General features: G+C 43.6%; 1 protein-coding gene across 2 annotated transcripts in view; it reads left to right on the top strand.

Annotated features, from left to right (window-relative positions):
- Nucleotides 1-25,352, top strand: part of dtx2 (deltex 2, E3 ubiquitin ligase) — a 51,093-nt gene that overhangs the window by 12,588 nt on the left and 13,153 nt on the right. The window contains exons 3-6 of one of the 2 annotated variants that reach the window (XM_084320268.1): nt 6,381-6,439; nt 11,742-11,939; nt 17,564-17,631; nt 19,945-20,112. In XM_084320268.1, the coding sequence (XP_084176394.1) occupies nt 6,381-6,439; nt 11,742-11,939; nt 17,564-17,631; nt 19,945-20,112 (493 nt within the window). The remainder of the gene's footprint in view (nt 1-6,380; nt 6,440-11,741; nt 11,940-17,563; nt 17,632-19,944; nt 20,113-25,352) is intronic. The other variant, XM_084320269.1, reaches the window with a different exon arrangement.

The raw sequence follows: 25,352 nt of genomic DNA, 5'->3' as shown, positions 1-25,352 counted from the left end.
TGGGCACCCACAACACCTCGGGAAGGCTCACCAGTTAGTTCCAGCATCCCAGAACAATTCCTGATACCACACATGGCACTGCGACAACAGAGAAGAAAAGGAATACTCTTCTAGGGCTGTCTTAAATACTTCGACGCTTCGTTCGATGGCACAAGCTTCGAACATTAAAAAAAAGCGAAGTAAAAAAAAAAAATTTAATCTTGCGCCTCCATTCCAATGAAACGAAAGTAAGCGGCGCCTTCCCGCCTCCATTCCAATTAAACGAAAGTAAGCGGCGCCTCGACTCCACCTCTACAACAAGCATGTGGAGATTATCTGTGATGAAAACAACAAGGACATGTGCAGCAGACATGTCGACGAAGAAGCGAAGCAATGCCGTTTGTTATTTAAGACTATGTCGGACTGATTTGTGTTCATTGTGCTGCTTTTTTAAAGTGTCCCGACCCATATAAAAATATGTCTTAATAAAACATGCTTAATTAAGTCGAATTCTGCCTTTGTCTCTATCAACTACATATAAATATTTATATAATTGTTTGCTTGATAGACGAAGGTTGCACCATAATTATGTAATGTCATGTCGTTGGCTGTGAGAGCAGCCCCACTGCACCCAGGCAGCGCAGCCGAGTGAAACCTTGTTGGCTGCGTCACAGTCAAGAAAGGGGCTACTTAATTAATTAATCCAATCCACTTTATTTATAGAGCACATTTAAAAACAACGTTTACCAAAGTGCTGTACAAGTCCCACAACATAAGATAAAAAATAAATAAATAAGAAGCTTCGAATTAAAATCGAAGCTCGGCCCCGAAGCTTCGATTGCCAAAAAAAGCTTTGAAGGGCAGCCATAACTCTTACCATTTGTTTTAATTTGGCCTCCAGGTGACATTATTTTTCCTCAACCAACTCCACTGACTGCCTTTCAATGCTTCTTCCGACATCTCATTTACCGCTTTTCGCAAACTCCGCTCCCCAATCCCCAACTCTCCCAATAATGATGAAGTTTATCCATCTCCTGTTCTTTTCTTTCATTTGCCCTAGGCCATTTAACTCTAGCTTTCTGCCCACAGCTCTTCTCTCTGACGCTGGCCTCAGTACCATCTCTACATCCCCTCCTACAGCGCTTTCCCCCTCCTCAGTGACGGGGGTTACTGATATCTTGCAAACTGTGGTTTTCTATCGCTGGACTTCAACCGTCTTAAGAAGTAATGATCAGCCCTGCTGATCAATGCGGCCAACCCGCACTCCCTCTACCAAGCACTTCTTCCTTCCCTGGTGTATTCTTTTTTTTCTTTTTTGATCTTTTTCCCCCTCCATTTTCCTCCGATTTTCTCCCATCCCAATGTTAGTCGTTATGCCAATTCCCAATCCCCTTCCTGGTCGCTGCGCACTTACCCCCGGCCCCACAGTTGGTCTGGGAGAGTGGAGGCTACCACGTGCTTCCTCTGACACACATCCAGCCAATCAACCGCTTCTTTTCACCTGGCAGTGTGGATTCTCATTGAGAGGGCGTAGCGTGTGGAAGGATCACACTATCCCCCTCAAGTCCTATCCGCGCTTAGCAGGCGCCCCGACCGAACTGTAGGAGTCGCTGTTTACAACGACCCGGACCCACCCCGCCAGCTTCTCCCACCCTCTAATACAGCCAATTGTATTAGTGCGAACGGCCAGCCAAGCTGGTGACAACCCCGGAGCTGTGAGCTGGATTCGAACAGGCGAATCTAGCCGCTCCGGGGTTTGGTGACGAACGCAATCTCCGTTACGCCACCTGACCGCCCGATTCCCTGGTGTATTCTGAGGCCTTTTACTTATGTTACTTTCTGGCACAAGGACAGATCTGGAGCTTCTTTCCCTCTACCGCTCCACCCATGCCCTACATTGATGCATTCATCTCACCCATAGTGCTGTTTTCTATGGTTCTAGTTCTCATTCAACTCATAGTCTTACAGTTCGTTCCATGGTCTGTAACCGTGATGTAATCTGCCTTTTGAGTCGGGGGCAGAAGAAGTACAGTGTATAAGGTTGCACAATAACGTTGAACACACACACACACACACACACACACACACACACACACACACACACACACACACACACACACACACACACACACACACACACACACACACACACACACACACACACACACACACGCGCAGTGGAACAGAGGACTGAGCAATCATGTATTAGACAATGATGTGTCCGTTTCTAAACTGGCCCCAAGCTTTCACTGCAAAGAAAAAAACTTTTTTAAACACATGGTGGTGCTAGCGTGTTATTCTAGTGGCGCTGCGCCCCTATACCATTGTTTAGGGAAAGCCCTGATATAGTAGTCACAGAATCACAATCACAGTACTAGTGTGTGCAAGGTGGCAGCAGAACAACATACTATAATCACATTGACACGTACAGTGAGTGAGTAGGGGGCAGCAGGCCGTTATGCTATTTGTTCATGAGCCTTATTCCCGGGGGGGGGGGGGGGGGGGGGGCTGGTCCCAGCCCTGATACTCCGGTACTAGGTGTGTAAAGGTACACGTATCCGTACCGAACCGTTTCAGTGTGTTACCGTACCGAACGAATACAACGGTATGTTAACCACTGACGACTGCCCACCGGGGGCAGTTTTTTCACAATCTAATATAATAATAATTATTATTTTTAATTTTTTTTACAAGTCGATTTATTAATTTCAAATATAGAATATTCGTTGACAGCCCTACAAGTACAATTAGTTACTGCACACTACATCACCCCTGAGTGGAACATGGAAAGCCAAACTTTCCCCCACTGTACCGAAAACCCGTACCGAACCTTGACTTCAAAACCGAGGTACCTACTGTACCGTGGTTTTTGTGTACCGTTACACCCCTATCCGGTACCGTTTACCAGACGGCATCGGTTCGTGGTTTGGGTCTTTGATAAACCTGCGGTCTTTAATGACACACCGTCCATTGTATTATGTCCTGGATGGAGGGAAGATCACATCCGCTGATGCTCTGAGCTGTTGCTCATATGACCTGCTGTAGTGCTTTGAGATTGAGAGCAGAGCAGTTTTCATACCAGGCGGTGGTGCATCCAGTAGAAGGACCGTAGGATCTGGGGCCCAATTTCTTCAGCCGCCTAATGTGAAAGAGGCATTGCTGTGCCTTCTTCATCACCTGTCCAGTGTGCTTGTCCCAGATCAGGTGATGTGAAAGAGAGGCATTGCTGTGCCTTCTTCATCACCTGTCCAGTGTGCTTGTCCCAGATCAGGTGATGTGAAAGAGGCATTGCTGTGCCTTCTTTATCACCTGTCCAGTGTGCTTGTCCCAGATCAGGTGATGTGAACACAGAGGAACTTGAAGCTGCTAACTATCTCCACAGCAGACCCATTGATCTTGGGTCTTCGGAGATTTTTTGATAGTCACTAGTCGTCACAGTAGTGGAAAAGTGGCTTCATTAACAAATTATTGATAAGAGAGCGGGCTGGGTGATATAACGATAACTATCGCGATAAATTATTTCCTCGAAATAAACATGAAACGTGGTCGCAAAGTTTCGATATATCGATTTTCCAAGCTTGGATATGAGCACACTCACTAACAACCAATCAGTGAAGGAGATGGCCGACAGCGGAAGGAGACGTAGAGCTCAAGTAGCAAACGAGGCTGGCTAGGATAATTAGCTTGCACGGCGCTATTTTATAGTTTACCTGCCGAGTTGGTGTGTGTTTTGAATTCTGAGGGTAACTGTTATAGTAGTGTGGGGTATACGGTGGACGTCGTTGCAATGTATTGGGGCGGAACAGAGTATTTTATGGTCATATTTAGTACATTGTCATGGAATACACCGCTTGGAAACGAGGCTGGCTAGGATAATTAGCTTGCACGGCGCTATTTTACAGTTTACCTGCCAAGTTGGTGTGTGTTTTGAATTCTGAGTGTAACTGTTATAGTAGTGTGGGGTATACGGTGGACGTCGTTGCAATGTATTGGGGCGGAACAGAGTATTTTATGGTCATATTTAGTACATTGTCATGGAATACACCGCTTGGAAACGAGGCTGGCTAGGATAATTAGCTTGCACGGTGCTATTTTACAGTTTACCTGCCGAGTTGGTGTGTGTTTTGAATTCTGAGTGTAACTGTTATAGTAGTGTGGGGTATACGGTGGACGTCGTTGCAATGTATTGGGGCGGAACAGAGTATTTTATGGTCATATTTAGTACATTGTCATGGAATACACCGCTTGGAAACGAGGCTGGCTAGGATAATTAGCTTGCACGGCGCTATTTTACAGTTTACCTGCCGAGTTCGTGTGTGTTTTTGAATTCTGAGGGTAACTGTTATAGTAGTGTGGGGTATACGGTGGACGTCTTTGCAATGTATTGGGGCGGAACAGAGTATTTTAGGGTCATATTTAGTACATTGTCATGAGATACTCCGCTTGCTCTGGCTAACTGCTAACGTGCGCGGACTGATGACGACATCAACTCGACTCTCGAGACATTCGCAGCAGCAAAACAAGTCTATTAATAGCCCGTCCATCGGCGCCGGGCATAAGAAGTTAATTAAACTTGACAGACATTATATCGACGATAATTATCGATATCGAGTTATATGAAAATAATTTTATAATTTTATCACGATAACGTTTTTGGCCATATCGCCCAGCCCTAAGAGAGCATTGGGGTCTATACATTTTTAGAAGCCCTTATAGTGACTTCACTAATGGTAAACATGACATATTATTATTGGGCAATATGTCAACTAGGGGTGGGAAGTATAACGGTTGAACCGGTATACCAGTAGTAGTGCCAAAGTAGAGATTAGACTCTACCGGATGTGTGTGTTTTTATTATTATATACCGTGATATATACCGTTACCGTTATATATATACACATTTCTAAATATAGCATGATATATTTCAGGCCACACCGCCCACCCCTAATGTCAACATGAAAAAAGCTGTGTTGTCATGCTTTAGGAAACCAAGTCTGTGACCAGCTGGTCAATAGGCCAGATGATGTCAAGACCACATCAGTGACACATTTCCTCCCATTGTGTTCCCATATGCTCCCAGTTAGATAGTTATTTGTAGTGCATGTCTGTCATCAGTGGTGTTATCTTTAGAATGTGTTTGAAGAGATGCTCAGTGTTTCCCCTAGGAATCTTCTAGGGGGGCAGGGCGCAAAAGTGTTGGCGTTTCACTCGCATTTGCGATAAAAAATAGATCTGTGTGTGAACCAGAATAAATAATTAAGGAGCACATATGCGAGTAAAGATTACATCCTACAAGCTGACAAAAACAATCTACTCAACTGTCAAGACCTGTTGCTTGGACCAATGTAATTTCACTGATTATGTGATTGCGTCAACTGAGCACAGAGGCTGTTGGTTACTTTTGCTGTACCGTGGCTAACTGCGGCCGTTGGCTAACAGCTTCACAAAAAAGAATGGATGAATATCACTGAGCAGTGATTTAAGGTGAACAGCAGCTTACATTCCTTGGCAACAGGTAATACTTAAGCAAAATGCATTATTATCCACAGCAATATTAATTAACTTAATAAGCCTTGAAATATTCCTGTCATGATGCATCATAAACGGATGAACGGCAGGTTAAGAGAAAAAAGATACCTTCATATCATGGTTCACAATTTACTGACTTTATAGCCTAAATCGGCCAAGAATGAAAGGTAGAATAGTTTTGGTTCTTTATTTTTATAAATTATTTACATTTTCTCGATCACCAGAAGTATTCGAATCGGAACAGAGATTTGATGAGACCGTATTCGACAAGTGGAACCAGAACCGGAATCCATATTAAAGTCCAAACGATACCCAGCCCTACTGAAAAGAAGTATCTGTACAAACACTACTCCAAACTGTCTGTACAATACGTACAAAGTGGGTTGCGTCATGCGTCAGTGCTCGCGGTATCTGCTACTATTGTTGTGGTGTGACTGCTTTAAAAGTGGAACCATATTGTCACATGGTGGTCTGATAATCGCAATTTCAAAATCAGTCAAAATAATCGATGATCGGGGTGGGGTGGTTCTGGTCAAACAGGTAGGTCTGCCCTCGACTAAATACAGTAGTCGACTACCAGTAATGGAATTTGTCGTCTAATCGGTTTGTTGATTTAATCAACACATTCCCACAATGCAATCATGCAGAAGGACCTCTTTGAACCCAGTGCTCACCAGAGAGAGGCCTTTCAGGAATTATCTCGAAAAAATTAAATAAAATAAACTAACAAAGTCAACAACAGAACTCTATGATTCAGGTTAGATGTCTGTGAAATGTCCCTTTTAAGGCAGTGAGCTGTTATACCTCTGTGTGCCATTAAAAGCAGTTGAAATAGTGACTGTTGTTTTCCTGACTGTTTCCTGTCCCTGCAGTGTTCCTGCCATCTCTGTGCCGCTGAACGGATCCACCAGCGTGAGCTCGGCCCTGGCAGGTAAAAGGGTCACCAGCCACCCATCCTGTGTCACCTCTTTGAACCGTCTCACTGTTACGTCACTATGGAAACGGAATGCATATGGCCGCCGAGTGAGGGGTCGGGGGGTGTAAATGCCACTCGCCCTCATTGGAACTGTGTTCAAATTACCTTTTGTAAATCGCCATGTTATGATAATTTTTCTTCATATCAGCTGTAAAATGAATTGGAAGTGCTTGTGTTTTTAATTACTAAATGGCCATTGCAATATATAAAAACGGCAAAAATCTACAATAGTTTTGACTAGCTAACCCTCCTCCCATAAACCGTTGTGTTTACATAGTAATGGGGTAGCGAAATGGGGTAATTGGTCTCGGATCTCATTCAGTGTTGTTTAAATATTAATGTCCCACTACAAGTTGACAGCGTAAAAAAAGTGCGTTTGGGAAAGGAACTGCTGTGGTTGTTTCAACGTTTTGTCTCGTGAGTGTCAGTCTTTTTGGGAATAACAGGTTCCAGAACGGTGATGGACTTAAATAACACAATAGAAGTGTAGAAAAGAACCCAACATAAAGGAAAATACACGTATCCCAAACCTCAATTAAAAGGGGGGAGAATCCAAACCTTGAGAAAAGAGTTGTCTGCATGCTGATTAGGGCTGAGCCCAAATGTTCGAACCTTCGTTTGTTACGTTGGCATTTGAATTCTAAATCAACATCAACAAAAAAACTGATGAGTTATATTCATTAAAGAAAGTTGATTTAGTTGGGCTGGGGCTTCTCCCTGGGCTGGGTCTGGGGCTGGAAAGTTGATTTAAAGGGGAACCATCTTATAAATGGCCTTTTTGAGTGTTTAGCATTGTTTCCTAGCTATGTGAACTTATATTAATATGATCTATGTCTCAAAATTCTCATATTGGTGCATTCTTCCAATTCTCCTCTCACAATATTCACCCTCACTGAACTGAGTTGTTTGAAAATGTGCCTATATGTGATGTCATATAGTCACTGCTGCATGTTAATGTTCAGGCGAACACGACGCTCAGCAGGCCCGGCGCAGTGGTTTAGGAGCCCAGGCTCAAAACAGCTCGAAATCTTGAGGTAGAAAAATGCTGTTTTTGAGGACTTGATTAGAAATACAAAACAATGAATAAAAAAAATATATATATTACAGAGGTGTTCCATAGACTCACAGGAATTGTGTAAAAGTGCCCAAATAGTGAAAGAAATAGTAAAATAGTTCCCCTTTAATAAAATAAAAAAGAGCCTAATTTAATCAGATTAATCACTTGATTAAAATTGAGGATTTAGTTTGAGGATATATATATATAAAAATAAAATAAAAAGATTATAAAAAAAGAATTTCGAAATTTCTTTTTAATAAATTTTTTTTAATTAAAAACGAAGGTTCGAACGTCCGTTCGAAAAACCTTGACGAAGTTCGAATCCCAAAAACAAGGCTTCGGGGACAGCCTTAATGCTGATCCTGGCACCGTCTAGGTTCAGGTTAATGCAGCATGTCGGGAGAACAGACTGGGGAGAATACTGGCGGCTTCGCGGACGGCGGTGCAAACCGTCTGCTCTCAGCCTCACAGGTTTGAATTAAGCAGTGATACATAATAGGGAGCGCTGTACTGTGAGATCCTGGCACCGCTGTGCTGCGCTCACTGGCAGATAGTGGAGCAGTGCAGAATAGCACGATTAATTTGGTTAGCATTTCTGTCCACAGCAAGCTATACTTTCTGCTGGCGTAGAATGGGAAAATGTAGCAGTGACGAAAGCTGTTTGTAGGTTACAAGTTAATTTATATGGCTGTGACCGAATGTAAACTTTTAAGTGGAGTGATGCATGAGGTATGAGGAGTTGACACTGTAGGGTTAAGAGTGGAGTGATGCATTAGGAATGTGCGTGATTTTGACTCGTTCGAACATATCTCGGCTAATCACAATGCAAGATCTGTGATGCAATCTTGATTCACGACCTTTGCTGCACATTATTTGGATGTTTTGTCATCATCTCTCTTCCATGCTTCCTGGCACTCCCTGCTAATAATAATTAATAATGCTATCAATCGTAAATAAATTACCAGAAAGGAAAACCGTCTGTAACCAACACTAGTTTATTGTAAATACACTTCAAAGTAGCAGAATCATCTCTATATAAAAAATGTATTTGGCATATTTGTGGGGTCTTGATGAATGTGTGAGCCTTTGTAGGTGAAACGGGTGTTTTCATGAGAGCCAGTTGATATACAGTCTGGTCCATACATTTTCATAATTTTGCCTCTACACCACCATAATGGATTTGAAATGAAACAATCAAGATGTGCTTTAATTGCAGACTTTCAGCTTTAATTTGAGGGTACATCCAAATCAGGTGAACAGTATAAGAATTGCAACAATTGCTATATGTGCCTCCTCCTTTTTAAGGGACCAAACGTATTTGGACAATTGGCTGCTCAGCTGTTCCAGGGCCAGGTGTGTGTTATTCCCTCACTATTTAATTTACATGGAGCAGATCTACAGTTAATTTCAAGTGTGATGTATGAGGTCCAAAGATCAGTGAAGCCATCATTAGGCTGAAAAACCAAAACAAACTCATCAGAGAGATGGCAAAACATTAGGTGTGGCCAAATCAACTGTTTGGTACATTCTTAAAGTGAGTTTGGTGAGCTCGGCAACACCCATGAAGACCACGGAAAACAACTGTGGTGGATGACGAAATAATTATTTCCCTGGTGAAGAACAGTTGGCCAGATCAAGAACACTCCAGGAGGCGTATCTGTGTCAAAGTCAAGAATCAAGAGAAGACAGAGGAAATACAGAGGATTCGCCACAAGATGTAAACCATTGGCGAGGCTCAGAAACGGGAAGACCAGATTAGAACATCTAAAGAAGCCTGTAAGTTCTGGTACAACATCCTATGGACAGATGAGACAAAGATCAACTTGTACCAGAATGATGGGAAGAGAACAGTATGGAGAAGGAAAGGAACTGCTCATGATCCAAAGCATACCACCTCATCAGATAGATAGATACTTTATTCATCCCCTTGGGGAAATTCAGGTATCTGGTTATTCCGGTAGCTCGGTGCAGTTGACAGACAATAAAAAGCGATAAAGGACAACCAATACAACTAACAAACAATGAAAGTCAGTGCTGAAGTTAAAAAGTTCCAATGAATGAATAAATAAATAGTGAGCACTATTGCAGTGTTAAGTAAAAATATGAAATTACAATATAAAATTGCACTGGACTGCATTGTCCAATGGATGAGGGCAGCCTGCAGCCCAGGTCAGGTCATGAGAGGGGGAGGGGGGGGTGATATGGCGTTGAACAGTCTGATGGCTGTGGGGACAAAGGACCCCCCTCTACCGCTCAATCCGCGAGCGCAACGATAGGAGCCGCCCACTGCGACTGCTCCTCTGTCCTGCCAGGGTGTGGTGGAGAGGGTGGCTGTCATTGTACATGATGGCCTGCAGCTTACTAGATGTGCGCCTCTCCACCACAACCCCCAGTGAGTCCACACTCCTGCCAAGGACTGAACCAGCCTTTTTTACCAGTGAAGCATGGTGGCGGTAGTGTTATGGCATCACCACCAGGGACGAAACCCAGTGTCCGGTGATGTCTCTGGGTTCCAGACTTCGGGCTATCAACGACTGCAAAGATTTTGCAACAAAGTTTTAAGAGTGACCATTTTATTTATTTGACCATTCATTTTATATTGTTAGTTTGTCCAATTACTTTTGGTCCCGTAAAAATGGGGGTGCACATGTAGAAACCTAAACCGTTCACCTGATTTGGATGTAAATACTTTGCACTTAAAAGCACATCTTGATTGTTTAATTTCAAGTCCGGTGTGGTGGTGTACAGCCAACATTGTGTCAATGTCCACATATTTATGGCCTGTCGTCTGTAGGTGGATAATTAGTGATGGGGATTGCTATTTTTCGTCATTTTAACAAGCTGTAATTAACACGGATTCATTGTGCCCCATTGACATTACTAGAGGACATCTAGTTAAACTCATTAACTCTCAATGACTGTCGAACTAAATGAAAGTGCCAAACTGGTTTAGAGCTTTGAGACATTTGCGAGATTATGTGCAAATTAAATCGTTGTTTTTCAGTGACATAGCCCCATTAAGACCTTGAGTTCACCTCGGCTATGCGCAATAGCACAATGCGGTGTTTACGTTGTGATGTGTAGTTGAAGAGTGAAGTAGGGCTGTTGAGTTAGAGAAATCCAAAATGAAACCATAAAATAGTTTATAGACCTAAATAAACATTCTAAATGGCCCCAAGTTTATTTTCTGCTGCAGTGTTGGCTAATATAATGGGGCCCAAGCTGTTCCCCTTCAGCAATTTTACTGAGAGGATCTATAGTGTATAGGGAGTGTTTGTGATGGTAATGATAAAGTTTTATTGGCTGTCATTAGAATGCCAGACACAACTAATTTAAAACAATATATCAATGAGAAAAACATACATGTAGCATCTTGAACTCAAACTTCATTTGATATGAAGAGGGAAGCTGGACCTATTCAGCCGCATTACTTGGTTATTCTAGTTGTGAATCAGGGTTTGACCGATGTTGGTCTTAAAGGCAGATACAGATATTTTGGACTGAATCTGCCAGTAGCCGATATTTTGTGCATATGTGAACATTTTCACCTCTACTCCACCCACCACCATTCCCCCCCCCCCTTGTTTTTTAGTTTTTTTTTACAAAATAAAATAAATGATTGAATACATTATTGGACAATTGAACCATATAACTCAATTGTCGACAGCCCATGTATTCACATTGAATGTGATATAAATCATAAGAAAGTGCTCAACCTCTATCTTTAACTATGAACGTATGTACACAAACTTACCATCTTAGATAATACAATTTGAAAAATTTCTTATCTGAAAACCTTAAACGGGAGTTATGTGGTTCTTCGTCTGAGGTACTAAATAAAAGTGCACTAAAATCCGCTCCAGTTTCAAACTAAAAAGTAAATCAGACCAAACAACTCTGGCTAGCATGTCCTCTGAGGTGGAACGACACCGGCGAGACGATATCCAGTTTTTAAGAGGCTGCTATCAGACATTTGATTGAGAGGCCGGTATTGTGCTGATGTACTGGTATAACCCTAGTAGTGTGAATCTAGTGCTCTGTGCTGTTGGACAGACCCGGGTCTGGTGTGGAAGGAAGCATCTATTACTACTTTCTCCTTCTACATTTCTCATCCCCTTTGATTTCTCCCTTCCTCCCCCTGCATATCTCTGCTGGCTCCGCCCCAACAACCCCACCCCACCCCACCCCACTCCACTCCAGGCATGGCCTCCATTTTGATGTCAGCGGTGGGCCTCGGCGTGCACTTCACCGGTGCCCCCCTCCCCCAGCATCAGCAGCAGCAGCAGCAGCTTGCTCCTCTCTTTCCTCCTCCTCCTGCCCTCCCCTCAGGCAGCAGGCCCAGCAGGTCTCACACCAGCAGCAGTTCAGTTAGGAGAGCAAAGAGACAGCACAGGAGAGGTAGCTACCACGCAGCCACCACCACCACGCAGCCACCACCACGCAGCCACCACCACCACGCAGCCACCACCACGCAGCCACCACACCAACACCACACTACCAACACCACACTACCACCACCAACACCACACCATGCAGCCACCACCACGCCACCACCAACCACACGCAGCCACCACCATGCAGCCACCACCATGCAGCCACCACCACGCAGCCACCACCACTACGCAGCCACCACCACCATGCAGCCACCACCACCACGGCACTACCACCATGCCACCACCATGCAGCCACCACCACTCCAACACCACTCCCACCACGCCAACACCACCAAGACCACAACACCAACACCGCTCAGCCACTACTACCACCACCACAACTACCACCACCATTACCACTCAACCACCACCATCACTACCACCACCACCACAACTGCCACGTTCCCATTTCTAGTCCGCCTCCTCTCTCTCTCTCTCTCTCTCTCACCCGTTCCGTCTTTCTCTCTCTCTGTCTGTTCATCTTCCTCTCTGTCTGTCCGTCTTTCTCTCTCTGTCCCTCTCTCTGTTTCTCTCTGTCTCCGTGTGTGTGTCTCTCCCTCTCCCTCTCTTGTCACTGGCCGGTCCACCCGCTGCCCTGAGCTTGACATGCTGCTAGCATTTCAAGACATTTCACTATTCAGCGCACTCCTATCATGCCATGTTGTACTTTTAGAATACTAGAGCTAAGGAATCACTTATTTATTTGGTTGGTTTTTTTTCATGAGAGAAGCTCCCAGTCTTAATAACACCACTGGGGTGTTTCAATAGAGTTTGTTTATATATATAAGACATAGGGTGACATGATGTCGAAGCATCTTGTTTTATTCTCTCTCCACGCTGTGGTTGATGAATTTGGCCAATCGGCAATACCAGATTCCCCGTCATTTTCAGAAATCCCTCAACCTCAGTGGAGACTCACTCAAACCTAATAGATTTTCAAAGTTTTCTGCAACCATATCGTGGGGGGGGGGGGGGGGGGGGGGGGGGGTGCAATGTTGACATCATGTTGTTGACAGTTAACACTTTAATCGCCATGGGTTAAATTCATAATTTACCATCCCTCGCCAGCTCTATTTGTCTATGGAGAAGTTCCCCTTCTTTGCAGGGCTATAACTTTTTAAATTCTATTGCTACATTGCCATTATTATGGCCCATTCAATGTCCTATATGTATTGTTCAGGGTGTAGCAACGTTAAACTTTTTCATTCACATATTCATACTAAAATATGGTCTAAAGTATAAGTATGTTTTTATCGTTTTCTGCAGCTTTCTTCAGAACGTGATTTATAACCCTAAATGTAGTATATTGATGATCAAATACAGTTTGGTAGGAATCTGTGCGAGATGAAACATTTCAACTGGACGTACTTCTAGAATGATCTACGTATGATCTGATGATGACCGGATGGGCGGGGGATCGTTTATAATTCCGTGGGCAGCGTTAGATGATTCATCCAGAGTGGGTCATATGTTCATCATAGCAGTTTATATGGAATACGTTAGAAAATAACGCTGAATCTTACCGTATGTTCCTCGCGCCGTTGGACGATCAGCGTGGAGTAGACCGTTTTCGATTATGGGATGTTGATCCTGATGAACCATTTCCAGGTTGTATAATACTATATACGTCCAAATAACGTTGTTTATTGAGTTAGGGCGAGCGATTGATCATCCAGTGTGTTGAGATGGAGTCCGGCTACCGATCGCGAGTGCCCGGAGCACATATGGATGAGCACTTCCTGTTTGGCGCCGATCGGCCACCAGATGGCGCTCTCGAACCGTTGGACAGTTGAGTGGAGCTCACCAGTACATCTCAGGGCTCCAGAAAGGAAATATGATTTCGATGACAGATTTTTGAAATATTGACATCAAAGACGAGTTACGGCGTCTTCGGCAGAATGAGCATGGCTAGGAATGACGTCTTAACTCGTCCCCGGCGATCATAGTGTTAAAAGCCCCTTTACCAAAAAGATGGCATGAGTTTTGGAGACTCGTCAAACTGAGTGGATTCCTGTGGCTTCTTGCAGAGCAGTTTGTATTATGCTTTAATTTCATTGCTGCTAGTGTTGTCGCAGGGCGTGCGTGTCATGGATATGTGGTGTCAACAGTGTCGTCATAGACGTGCGCAGTAAGGCCGTTGTTAGTATCAGTGCGTTTCTCTACACTGAAACGATTGCACATAAATTAGGTAAATAAATATTAACAATATTTATTTACAACACGTAAATGAACTTGTTTACAATTATACATACAGTAGTGACAACACACATATTAACTATTTACAATACAGGGAGGCACATACAACACATAACTATTAGGGATGCACCGATATGAAAATTTGCCACCGATACCGATACCGATTGTTCAACTAACACAATCGGCCGATACCGATTCCGATATTTGTGGCAACAATTTTTTTTTAAATATTTTTTAAATATATATTTTTTTTGTAATATTTTCTTTTTTTGTAATATATATATTTTTTTTATGAAACTATCGTTCTGGGAGCTAACGTTGGTACCTGGCTGGTGCTGGCTAACTAACTGGCTATCGTTCTGGGAGCTAACGTTGGTACCTGGCTGGTGCTGGCTAACTGGCTATCGTTCTGGGAGCTAGTGTTGGTACCTGGCTGGTGCTGGCTAACTGGCTATCGTTCTGGGAGCTAACATTAGTAGTAGGCTGGCTAACTGGCTATCGTTCTGGGAGCTAACATTAGTAGTAGGCTGGCTAACTGGCTATCGTTCTGGGAGCTAACGTTAGTACTAGGCTGGTGCTGGCTAACTGGCTATCGTTCTGGGAGCTAACGTTAGTACTAGGCTGGTGCTGGCTAACTGGCTATCGTTCTGGGAGCTAACGTTGGTACCTGGCTGGTGCTGGCTAACTGGCTATCATTCTAGGAGCTAATGTTGGTACCTGGCTGGTGCTGGCTAACTGGCTATCGTTCTGGGAGCTAACGTTAGTACTAGGCTGGTGCTGGCAAGGTATGTCAGCAATTGAATGAAAATGTTATTAACAGATTGCAGAATGGGTACAATACAGTACGGCTCAATACACACAATTGTTAAGGGATTGCAGACCAGGGAAAGACTTTCGTCTAGTTTACATCAGGGTCCCCCATTTACAATAATGAATTGTAAATAAGGGTGCAACTTGCTCCGTGCAATCCATTCTTTGTGGATCTAGCCCTGAGACTTGTTATGCGCGACTCTAGTCAGTCTCGGAATTGTCTGAGTTGTCTAGGGCTGTCTTAAATACTTCGAAGCTTTGAAGCTTTGTTCGATGGGCATGGGATTCGAATATGAAAATAAAATTTGATTATTAAAAAATATATATATATGATTTTTATTTTTTTTGCTAAATCAACTGCCTCTCTTTGTTAATTACAACAAGCAATGCTGTTTGTTATTTAAGATGAGGTCGGACTCGGCACTGGCAGATTTGTGTTCATTGTGCTGCTTTTATAAAGCCTCAAATGACGGCTTACAATATTTCATTAAAGCAAAGTGTTTTGTTTGTCTAAGATTTAAAAAGGTTTAAACTTTACAGCACTGACAAAGTTGAACAAAGTGCTGTACAAGTCCCACAACATAATTTTTTATTTTATTTTTTATTTCGAAGCTTCGAATTAAAATCGAATCTCGGCCCGAAGCTTCGAATTCCAAAAAAAAAAATGAAGGTCAGCCCTAGAGTTGTCTCAGAATGGATTTGGTAGCTTTTTTCTGCATCTCTGTAGACCGTTGGCGGGCCTTTAATTTCTTGCTGATTAAATTAGCCATTTCTGAATTATCATTAACACGCCATCTGTGCATACAATTGTGAAGGCAATCATTCATCTGTTCTTCAAAGCTCAGTCTGCTACTTGCTACCTCCAGTACTTGCATTTGGAACAATGGGGGATAACAAATAATAGCTTGAATGTCTTGAAATTGATCACTGTCTGCAATACAGAAATTACACAGACTTGTTGTATTACTGAACCAAAAATACCACCAGAAAAAGATGAACGCTCACTTCCCCTGTGTCTTGTTCCAGAACGGACCTTCACACGGCTGTGTGAGAGAGACGCAAAGAGAGGTAGTCATATGTGATTATTATTAGTGTTGGGTATCTACCCCTCACCACAAATCATGACTTATCATGCATTAACGTATTATAACATCTGTCAACACATACAGATAAGATAAGGGAACCTTTAATATCCCACGGGGAAATTGTGTCATCGTCAGCAGCACTATGAGAACCTACGAGGGCAATACACATTTTTTTATAACATAAATAGGTATAAGATAAAAAATAATGCTGTAAAAAAAACTCTGGAGTCGGGTAAATGGACCTGGTGCGTAATCGACATTTTGCCCTGGAGCCAGCGGTGAGGGGCAGGGGAGAGACGCTACGCTACACCCGCTATTGCTTTCTCATTTACAAAATGTCCATCTGCCGCTTCTTTAGTCATTTATCATTCATAATGTCATCGGCAGCGACTCTGGGCTCGTTTCTAAGTGTAGTGGAGTCAGGAAGAGTAGCATACGCAGGAGGAGGAGGAGTCCATGCCAATGTGCCCTGACCCACAGGATGATGGACGTGGGCACATCTCTCCCGTCAAGTCAGCATCCTCCTCCCCTCCAGCGCACCTTTCTCATCACTTTGACAAATCGATGATCGCAAAATCACGTGTTTTCTTTTTCATCTCTACTTTAGGTTAGGATGAGGCGTGTGCTCTCCACTGAGGTATTCACAGTAAATATATAATATAATAAGTTACTATACAGCTATAATATATTCTGTATATACTGCATATATAATATGGTATATATATATATGGTATATATCATATATATAGCTATGTAGTACTTGTTGTTCTGTGAATTTCTCCAGACCTCTCTTGGAAGAGCCCGAGGTGTGACCAGCAATAGCATCCCCTCCCCAACCCACACATCAGACCAAAACAAAATAATGTAAACAAAGTGCAGTACCAAGTGGGGCCCTCTTTCCTAGAGGTCGCTGTTTGACGGCATTACAAATTCTATCAAACAACCCAGAACATTAGTTTCCCCCTCTATTCATGAAAGATAATGGGTTCTGCCAGACCTTTCTCCTGCACCGGTATAGTGCTGCATGTAGTGTGAAGAGAGGCCTAAGCAGTGCGTGAGACTCATTCGGATCACATCCGACAGTCCGGCACCTTGCTGCAGGGTGGTGTGTTTTTGTGGATGGGTCATTTGTGTGACATGCTGTGAGCTTTTTAAAGCACCCCCCCCCCAAATCCCTTGTCTTCCGCTGTGATCGGCTGGCCGCCGCAGCTTGGGGAGGGGTTGTGTTGAGATCTACTTTCTCGTGGAATGCCGCTCCGTTAATGCGGTAACGACTGTTGGAGCCCAATGTAACTAAATGCTCTTTTTTTCCCTGCATTGTCTGATCTGCATGAGCCCCGACTCTTCAAACGCAAGACTGAGAACTGTATCATCGTTGCAGAGAAAATCCCATTTCATCTCATCGGATCATATATCTGTTTTGTACGGCTGTCTTATAAGGTGTTATGGTGTTGGGCCCCGTTCCAACTCATCCATAGTGTCCTCTCCTCTCTCCTAGCCTCAGCTCAGAGACCCGAGGAGGTGATTCAGCACTACATGGAGGAGGTGTCTACGGTGCCAGATGAGGTACACATTTCAGTATCACAGAATTATTTTGATTTAAAGGGGCAGTTCAGCCAAAAGACAACAACATACTTGTCCTTACCCCGGAGTGCTATTGATCCACCCACATTCTGGAGATATCTGTCGTAGAGATGAACTCCGTATGGAGTTGAATGGCTTTGGGGCGCTTTTGTATTGCCCCCAAAAAAAATTGATTTGAAAAACACCAATCTCCAGAAATCATGACACAGTTACTCAAGATAATCATGTAGGAACTATATTCCACTGTTCACCCGCCATATATTATTATGTTTCACACTGCTTACTAGGGCTGTGTGATATGGACAAAATCTTCTATCATGATAAAGGGAATTTCATATCTCAACGATATGTATCACTATTTGTTTTCTGTAAATTCAATAAAACATTTGTCTACAAAATAACCACATAGTTCATGACTACTTTTTGACAATCCTGAGTGTGAAGTAAATACAAATGAAAGGCGTGCAGCACACAGAAAACATCTCTCACCTCAGCATCTCTTTCTAATGGAGCTGTCACTGGCAAAACCAATAATTTCCACATATTTAATTTCAGAGTAGGTAATGATGAGTTAGCAATAATCCACTTGATAAACTAAAATTTGATGCAACCCGAATAATCCCAAAAAATAAAGCTCCTACTAGTTATAGGAGCTCTGTTAGCTATATGAGCTATGTTAGCTATAGGAGCTGTGCTGGCTATATGAGCTCTGTTAGCTATATGAGTTCTGTTAGCTATAGGAGCTCTACTAGCTATAGGATCTCTGTTAGCTATAGGATCTCTGTTAGCTATATGAGCTATAGGAGCTCTACTAGCTATAGGATCTCTGTTAGCTATATGAGCTATATGATCTCTGCTAGCTATAGGAGCTCTGTTAGCTATATGAGCTCTACTAGCTATAGGAGTTCTGTTAGCTATAGGAGCTCTGTTAGCTATATGAGCTCTACTAGCTATATGATCTCTGTTGGCTATAGGAGCTCTACTAGCTATAGGAGCTATGTTAGCTATAGGAGCTATGCTGGCTATAGGAGTTCTGTTAGCTATAGGAGTTCTACTAGCTATAGGAGTTCTGTTAGCTATAGGAGCTCTACTAGCTATAGGAGTTCTGTTAGCTATAGGAGTTCTACTAGCTATAGGAGTTATGTTAGCTATAGGAGCTCTGTTAGCTATACAAGCTCTGTTGGCTATAGGAGCTCTGTTAGCTATAGGAGCTCTGTTAGCTATATGAGCTCTGTTAGCTATATGAGCTCTGTTAGCTATAGGAGCTCTACTGGCTATAGGAGCTCTGTTAGCTATAGGAGCTCTGTTAGCTATATGAGCTCTACTAGCTATAGGAGTTCTGTTAGCTATAGGAGCTCTGTTAGCTATATGAGCTCTACTAGCTATATGATCTCTGTTGGCTATAGGAGCTCTACTAGCTATAGGAGCTATGTTAGCTATAGGAGCTATGCTGGCTATAGGAGTTCTGTTAGCTATAGGAGTTCTACTAGCTATAGGAGTTCTGTTAGCTATAGGAGCTCTACTAGCTATAGGAGTTCTGTTAGCTATAGGAGTTCTACTAGCTATAGGAGTTATGTTAGCTATAGGAGCTCTGTTAGCTATACAAGCTCTGTTGGCTATAGGAGCTCTGTTAGCTATAGGAGCTCTGTTAGCTATATGAGCTCTGTTAGCTATATGAGCTCTGTTAGCTATAGGAGCTCTACTGGCTATAGGAGCTCTGTTAGCTATATGAGCTCTGCTAGCTATATGAGCTCTGTTAGCTATATGAGCTCTGTTAGCTATAGGAGCTCTACTGGCTATAGGAGCTCTGTTAGCTATAGGAGCTCCGTTAGCTATAGGAGCTCTGTTAGCTATAGGAGCTCTGTTAGCTATAGGAGCTCTGTTAGCTATAGGAGCTCTTAGCTATAGGAGCTCCATTTGCTATAGTTGCTCTGCTAGCTATAGGAGCTCTGCTACTAGCTATAGGAGCTCTGTTAGCTATAGGAGCTCTGTTTGCTATAAGTGCTCTGCTAGCTATAGGAGCTCTACTACTAAGTATAGGAGCTCTGCTGGCTATGAGCTCTGTTAGCTATATGAGCTATGTTAGCTATAGGAGCTCTGCTACTAGCTGTTTGATTTATAGGACGTAGGCTGTTTATTCTTTCTCCCTGGTTGTTGTTGCTTCCTTACAGTTTAGGTGCTCATTTGGGTGCCAGACGGGATTTGGTCTGGCTAGTGTCGATCATGTTGGAGCCAGCGTCACTCAGTTCTTGATACCTAACCCTACCCCTAACACACACCCACTGTCTCCTCCAGGACTGTATTATCTGCATGGACCATCTGTCCTCTCCATCTGGTTACGAGACAGTGTCGTCGGAGAGCGGCGCCCAGAGCATCCTGCCAGACACAGTGGGCAGGTTCACAAAGTGTGGCCACACCCTGCATATGCTCTGCATGCTGGCCATGTACAACAATGGAACCAAGGTACCAGTCTGTTAGACTTACATTTCCATGGAAATGGGACAGTATTTTCTTTGTGTGTTTTGGGAATATGGACGTCATGTTCACAATACATACCGGAAACCTTTTCAGTTTGATTATTACAGGCTTAATTTATTATCCGAAAAAAACAAAGAACAAAGAAATCCATTATTTAGGTTTAACATTCAGGTGTTAGTTATGTGTACCAACCTCATTCACTGGAGGCCATAATTAGCACTAGAACAATTATCATTAATAATAGTCATTAATCTAATTTGAGCTTCTAGCTAACGTTTTAAAAGATACTATGGAGATTAATTATTCCTTTTGTCATTTTGAATCCTAAAATGTGAACTTGGGAAATATCTGTGTAGTCTTGCAATTTCCAACCCACTACTGACCCACACATTTAATTAAGTCTGTTAAATTAGATGTAAAGTGTAGGGATGCACTGATACAGATACTGGTGTTGAGTATCAGTCCAATGCAAGGTTAAAATAGGGCATCGGAGGCATTTCTCCAATACTAAAATACAGGGTTCACACAAGGTCCTTGAAGTGCTTAAAGTGCCACTTGCAGGTTAAACCCTACTCTTCAATTATGGGTAGTTTACATCATTGGTATCTAATTTCATTATTTATTTTTTTCCATTTGACGCCGTAAATTCCACTCAAAGGGTTAAAAATGTCCACGCACGAATAACATGTATGGAGCCAATGAAAAAGCTTATCAGACGCTATCAGGGCCGTGACGTCACTTCAGGTAACTTTCCCCTACTCCTGATCCACTACGATGGAGTTTGACGAGTGCAGAAAGCTATTTCCTTGATCCAAATGGACGCCTTACAAGACGCAAATGGGTTTAATTGTTGGAGACTTTGATGGTCCAGCTACAACTGGTTGAAACAAGGTAGTTATAAGGTTTTTAATGTTGTAAAAAAAGAACTACATGTACCACTAGGCAGCCTGTTGTTCAGTACAGCAGCGCTACTGGTCTGTGGGCTGTCGCGGGTCATAGTACCAAGCTGGCTATATGGCTCTGGCTAACGTTAACGTTAGCATTATGTCTACTGTCGTGAACCATTTTAAATCGGGGCATGTAAAAGAGTTTCGGAAACGAGTAAAATGTGCAGGTCCTCTTCTCAGACCTGTGGGCAAAAGCACTGCACACGCATATGCCGGCTAGCAAGCTACACGTCACGGCATGTTGATATGATAGTAGCCCCTTTCATGACTGTGATGCACTCGGTCACGAAAGGGGCTACCACGATAGCTAACTAACGTTAACGTTACAAGCTCAAACACCTTATAACTGCTGTCGTGTCCATAAGTTCCCTGGCAGAATACTTTGTTTGTGAGGACAAAGGTATACAAAGAGGAGAGAACCATTTTAAATCGGGGCATGTTAGGAGTTTCGAGAATGCTGGCTAGCTAGCAAGCTAACTTAGCTACTAACGTTATATACACAATATGTACAACGACACAATGATTTACATTATTACAAATATGGTAACGGGGTTGTGGCTTTTACAAATAGTGGTTAGCTTTAGAGATAAATGGCTATGATCACGGAGCAATAGTGTTAGGTGAAACGGATACTAGCTCCTCGGCTACTAATAACAAGAAGGCTCTTTGCTTCCTGCCACTACCTGCCTGTGATTCTCAGCGCCCCCTGCTGCCCTGTACCTGCTGTGACGTCATCATTAAGATGACACACGCACGTTATGAACCATGGATTACAATATCCACGTGCGTGGTGGTTGTGGTTGGGTCGACAAAATGTTTGATAAAAACGCTAAAACTGGGTCAATTTCGATACATTTTTTCCCCCTCTTCATGAAAGTCACTGTTGGCCTAGTCACATTGTTTATTGAACAAAAATACAACATGCAAGTGGGCCTTTAAAGTGCTTGATCTTTTACAAAAAAAAACAAGGCATGGAATTCCTTAAACAGCCAATTTTTTAACGAGGTGCTTAACCCTTTCACTGCCGCACTACCAAAACGGTTAACCCTTTCACTGCGACAATACACGGAAGGTTAACCCTTTCACTGCCACACGACAGCCGGTTAACCCTTTCACTGCCACACAACAGAAGGTTAACCCTTTACAATTTTTTTACTACTAGTAAAGGGTTAACCTTCTGTCGCGTGGCAGTGAAAGGGGTAAAAAGTCATTGAAATTCAAATCAACCATTCGCATTGAATGTTTTGTTCATCCATGATCAAATTGTTCTGAATCAAGAAATCTTATTTTTATTGTTCTGTTTGAATAAAATCTGACGATTCACTGTCTCACGCGCTCCAGCTGCTTTTCCTCATGATGCTCTAGCTGGCCAGCAGGCCAAGAAGATGCTTAAAAAAACACAGCAATTAAAAGTGAATTGTATCCTTCGAGTGACATCCTTGAAAATGAAAAATAGTGCTTGGAAAAGTACTTTAATTTCATTTAGCAATGTCTGTGGGAACCCTGAAAATATGATGCCAAGAAACGTGTAACGTGCTAGAAATCAAAGCAAGTGACATTGGCAGATTTCTCTAATGGAGACACCTGTGTTATATATCTTAATAATCTTTGTCCACTGACCCTAAACTGATGGTCTAAGTCTATACTGTTCATTAAAAGCGAAGGATCAGATGGATGGCGGTGCCTCTGTCTGCAGTGAGAAGGTGGTAGCGGTGCCTCTGTCTGCAGTGAGAAGGTGGTAGCGGTGCCTCTGTCTGCAGTGAGAAGGTGGTAGCGGTGCCTCTGTCTGCAGTGAGAAGGTGGTTGCGGTGCCTCTGTCTGCAGTGAGAAGGTGGTAGCGGTGCCTCTGTCTGCAGTGAGAAGGTGGTAGCGGTGCCTCTGTCTGCAGTGAGAAGGTGGTAGCGGTGCCTCTGTCTGCAGTGAGAAGGTGGTAGCGGTGCCTCGGTCTGCAGTGAGAAGGTGGTAGCGGTGCCTCGGTCTGCAGTGAGAAGGTGGTAGCGGTGCCTCTGTCTGCAGTGAGAAGGTGGTAGCGGTGCCTCTGTCTGCAGTGAGAAGGTGGTTGCGGTGCCTCTGTCTGCAGTGAGAAGGTGGTAGCGGTGCCTCTGTCTGCAGTGAGAAGGTGGTAGCGGTGCCTCTGTCTGCAGTGAGAAGGTGGTAGCGGTGCGTCTGCAGTGAGAAGGTGGTAGCGGTGCCTCTGTCTGCAGTGAGAAGGTGGTAGCGGTGCCTCGGTCTGCAGTGAGAAGGTGGTAGAGGTGCCTCTGTCTGCAGTGAGAAGGTGGTAGCGGTGCGTCTGCAGTGAGAAGGTGGTAGAGGTGCCTCTGTCTGCAGTGAGAAGGTGGTAGCGGTGCCTCTGTCTGCAGTCAGAAGGTGGTAGCAGTGCCTCTGTCTGCAGTGAGAAGGTGGTAGCGGTGCCTCTGTCTGCAGTGAGAAGGTGGTAGCGGTGCCTCTGTCTGCAGTGAGACGGTGGTAGCGATGCCTCTGTCTGCAGTGAGAAGGTGGTAGCGGTGCCTCTGTCTGCAGTGAGAAGGTGGTAGCGGTGCCTCTGTCTGCAGTGAGACGGTGGTAGCGATGCCTCTGTCTGCAGTGAGAAGGTGGTAGCGGTGCCTCTGTCTGCAGTGAGAAGGTGGTAGCGGTGCCTCTGTCTGCAGTGAGAAGGTGGTAGCGGTGCCTCTGTCTGCAGTGAGAAGGTGGTAGAGGTGCCTCTGTCTGCAGTGAGAAGGTGGTAGAGGTGCCTCTGTCTGCAGTGAGAAGGTGGTAGCGGTGCCTCTGTCGGCAGTGAGAAGGTGCCTTCCTTTAACTGTCCTCTTGACACACAACATGGAGCTGGATCTGATGGGCTTTCAGTCAGTCTCTTGACGACTACATCAGGGTCTGTGTTATTTCCATCTCTGGTAGAGACCTCATGGTGTGCCTTTCATATATTTTGAAGCCTTTCCTCTTCACTCTCCTCGACTGTCTCTCGATCAGATCTAAGACTCTATTCTAGGGTGGATTTTGGCTTTAAAGTGACTGGCACTTTTAATAGGGGTGTAACAATCTATTGATCTGTATCGATTCAACGATCGACGATCCAACAGCGTCGATGCATAATGACAACATAGATCCATATCATCATCTTTAAGATACCTTTATTTTGAAATTCCCATTATGGTACGACTATATCACCATTTATGTGCAAGCGCACTTCCTCAATAAACGTTCCAACAGTGCTAGCTGTTTCTAATGGCAAGCAGCCAAGAACAAGACAATGATGATGTTTTCGCCCCCCCTCTCGGGAATAGATCAGTAGTGTGGATTACGAGATAAAATACTCAGGAAACGGCGAACCTGGCCAGGCGTCTAAAAAGGGAAGCGCAGCATTGACCTCCGTTATCCACTAACGTGTCACTGGCTCCACTAACGTTATCCACTAACGTGTCACTGGCTCCTTTCACCAGATTCTTTCCATAAAAACGGAACAAATTTAGGAGCGACGGTGGCTCGGGAGATAGAGCAGTCGTCTGGTAATCCGGAGGTTCCCGGTTCAATTCCTCCTCGTGGGCAGCGTGTCGGAAGTGTCCTTGAGCAAGACACTTAACACCTAATGGACCTGTCTCAAACCCTGCCCTCTTTTCTTGATCCTCCAATCACAACTGTCGCTTACCTCGGACAAACTTGGTTTGTCCGAGGTAAGCGACAGTTGTGATTGGAGGATCAAGAAAAGAGGGCAGGGTTTGAGACAGGTCCATTGCTGCTGATGAGCAGGTTGGCGCCGTCGTTGTGAATGTGTGAGTGAATGGGTAAAGTATGAGGAACAAATTGTAAAGCGCTTTGGATAAAAGCTTCTATATAAATGCAGCCATTAACGTTCAGCTACTGCGTACTCTGGAGCCAAAACATGCGATCCCATCAAGACGGCACGTCTGAAACTTCCATACAGAGTCTGTACAATCAAGTTAAATGTGAGTTAATGAATGCAGAACAAGTCGCTATCACTACAGACGGATGTACAACAGAAGCCTATGTGAATATATGTGATCATCGTATTTGACAGACTGGTGAGTTGATATGAATGATATAAGTTGATGTGTTTTGTGAGTTGATTTAAATTGGTTAGAGTAGATTGTGTTAAATGGTCATAATGATATTGTCTCACACACCTCGGCTTTGGGTATCGGCCGATACCGAGTACCGATCCGATACCCATTGTTCAATTAATAAACTGTATGCCTCACTGTCTGGAAGAGACTGGGATCATTCTTTTGTGCAAGGCAACATCAGGCTTGACTTAAAACATTA

This window comes from Notolepis coatsorum (genome assembly GCF_963971535.1).
Source record: "Notolepis coatsorum genome assembly, chromosome: 8".
Lineage (NCBI taxonomy): Eukaryota > Metazoa > Chordata > Actinopteri > Aulopiformes > Paralepididae > Notolepis > Notolepis coatsorum.
The sequence above is the reverse complement of the archived record's forward strand: the minus strand, read 5'-3'. Positions and strand labels throughout refer to the sequence as shown.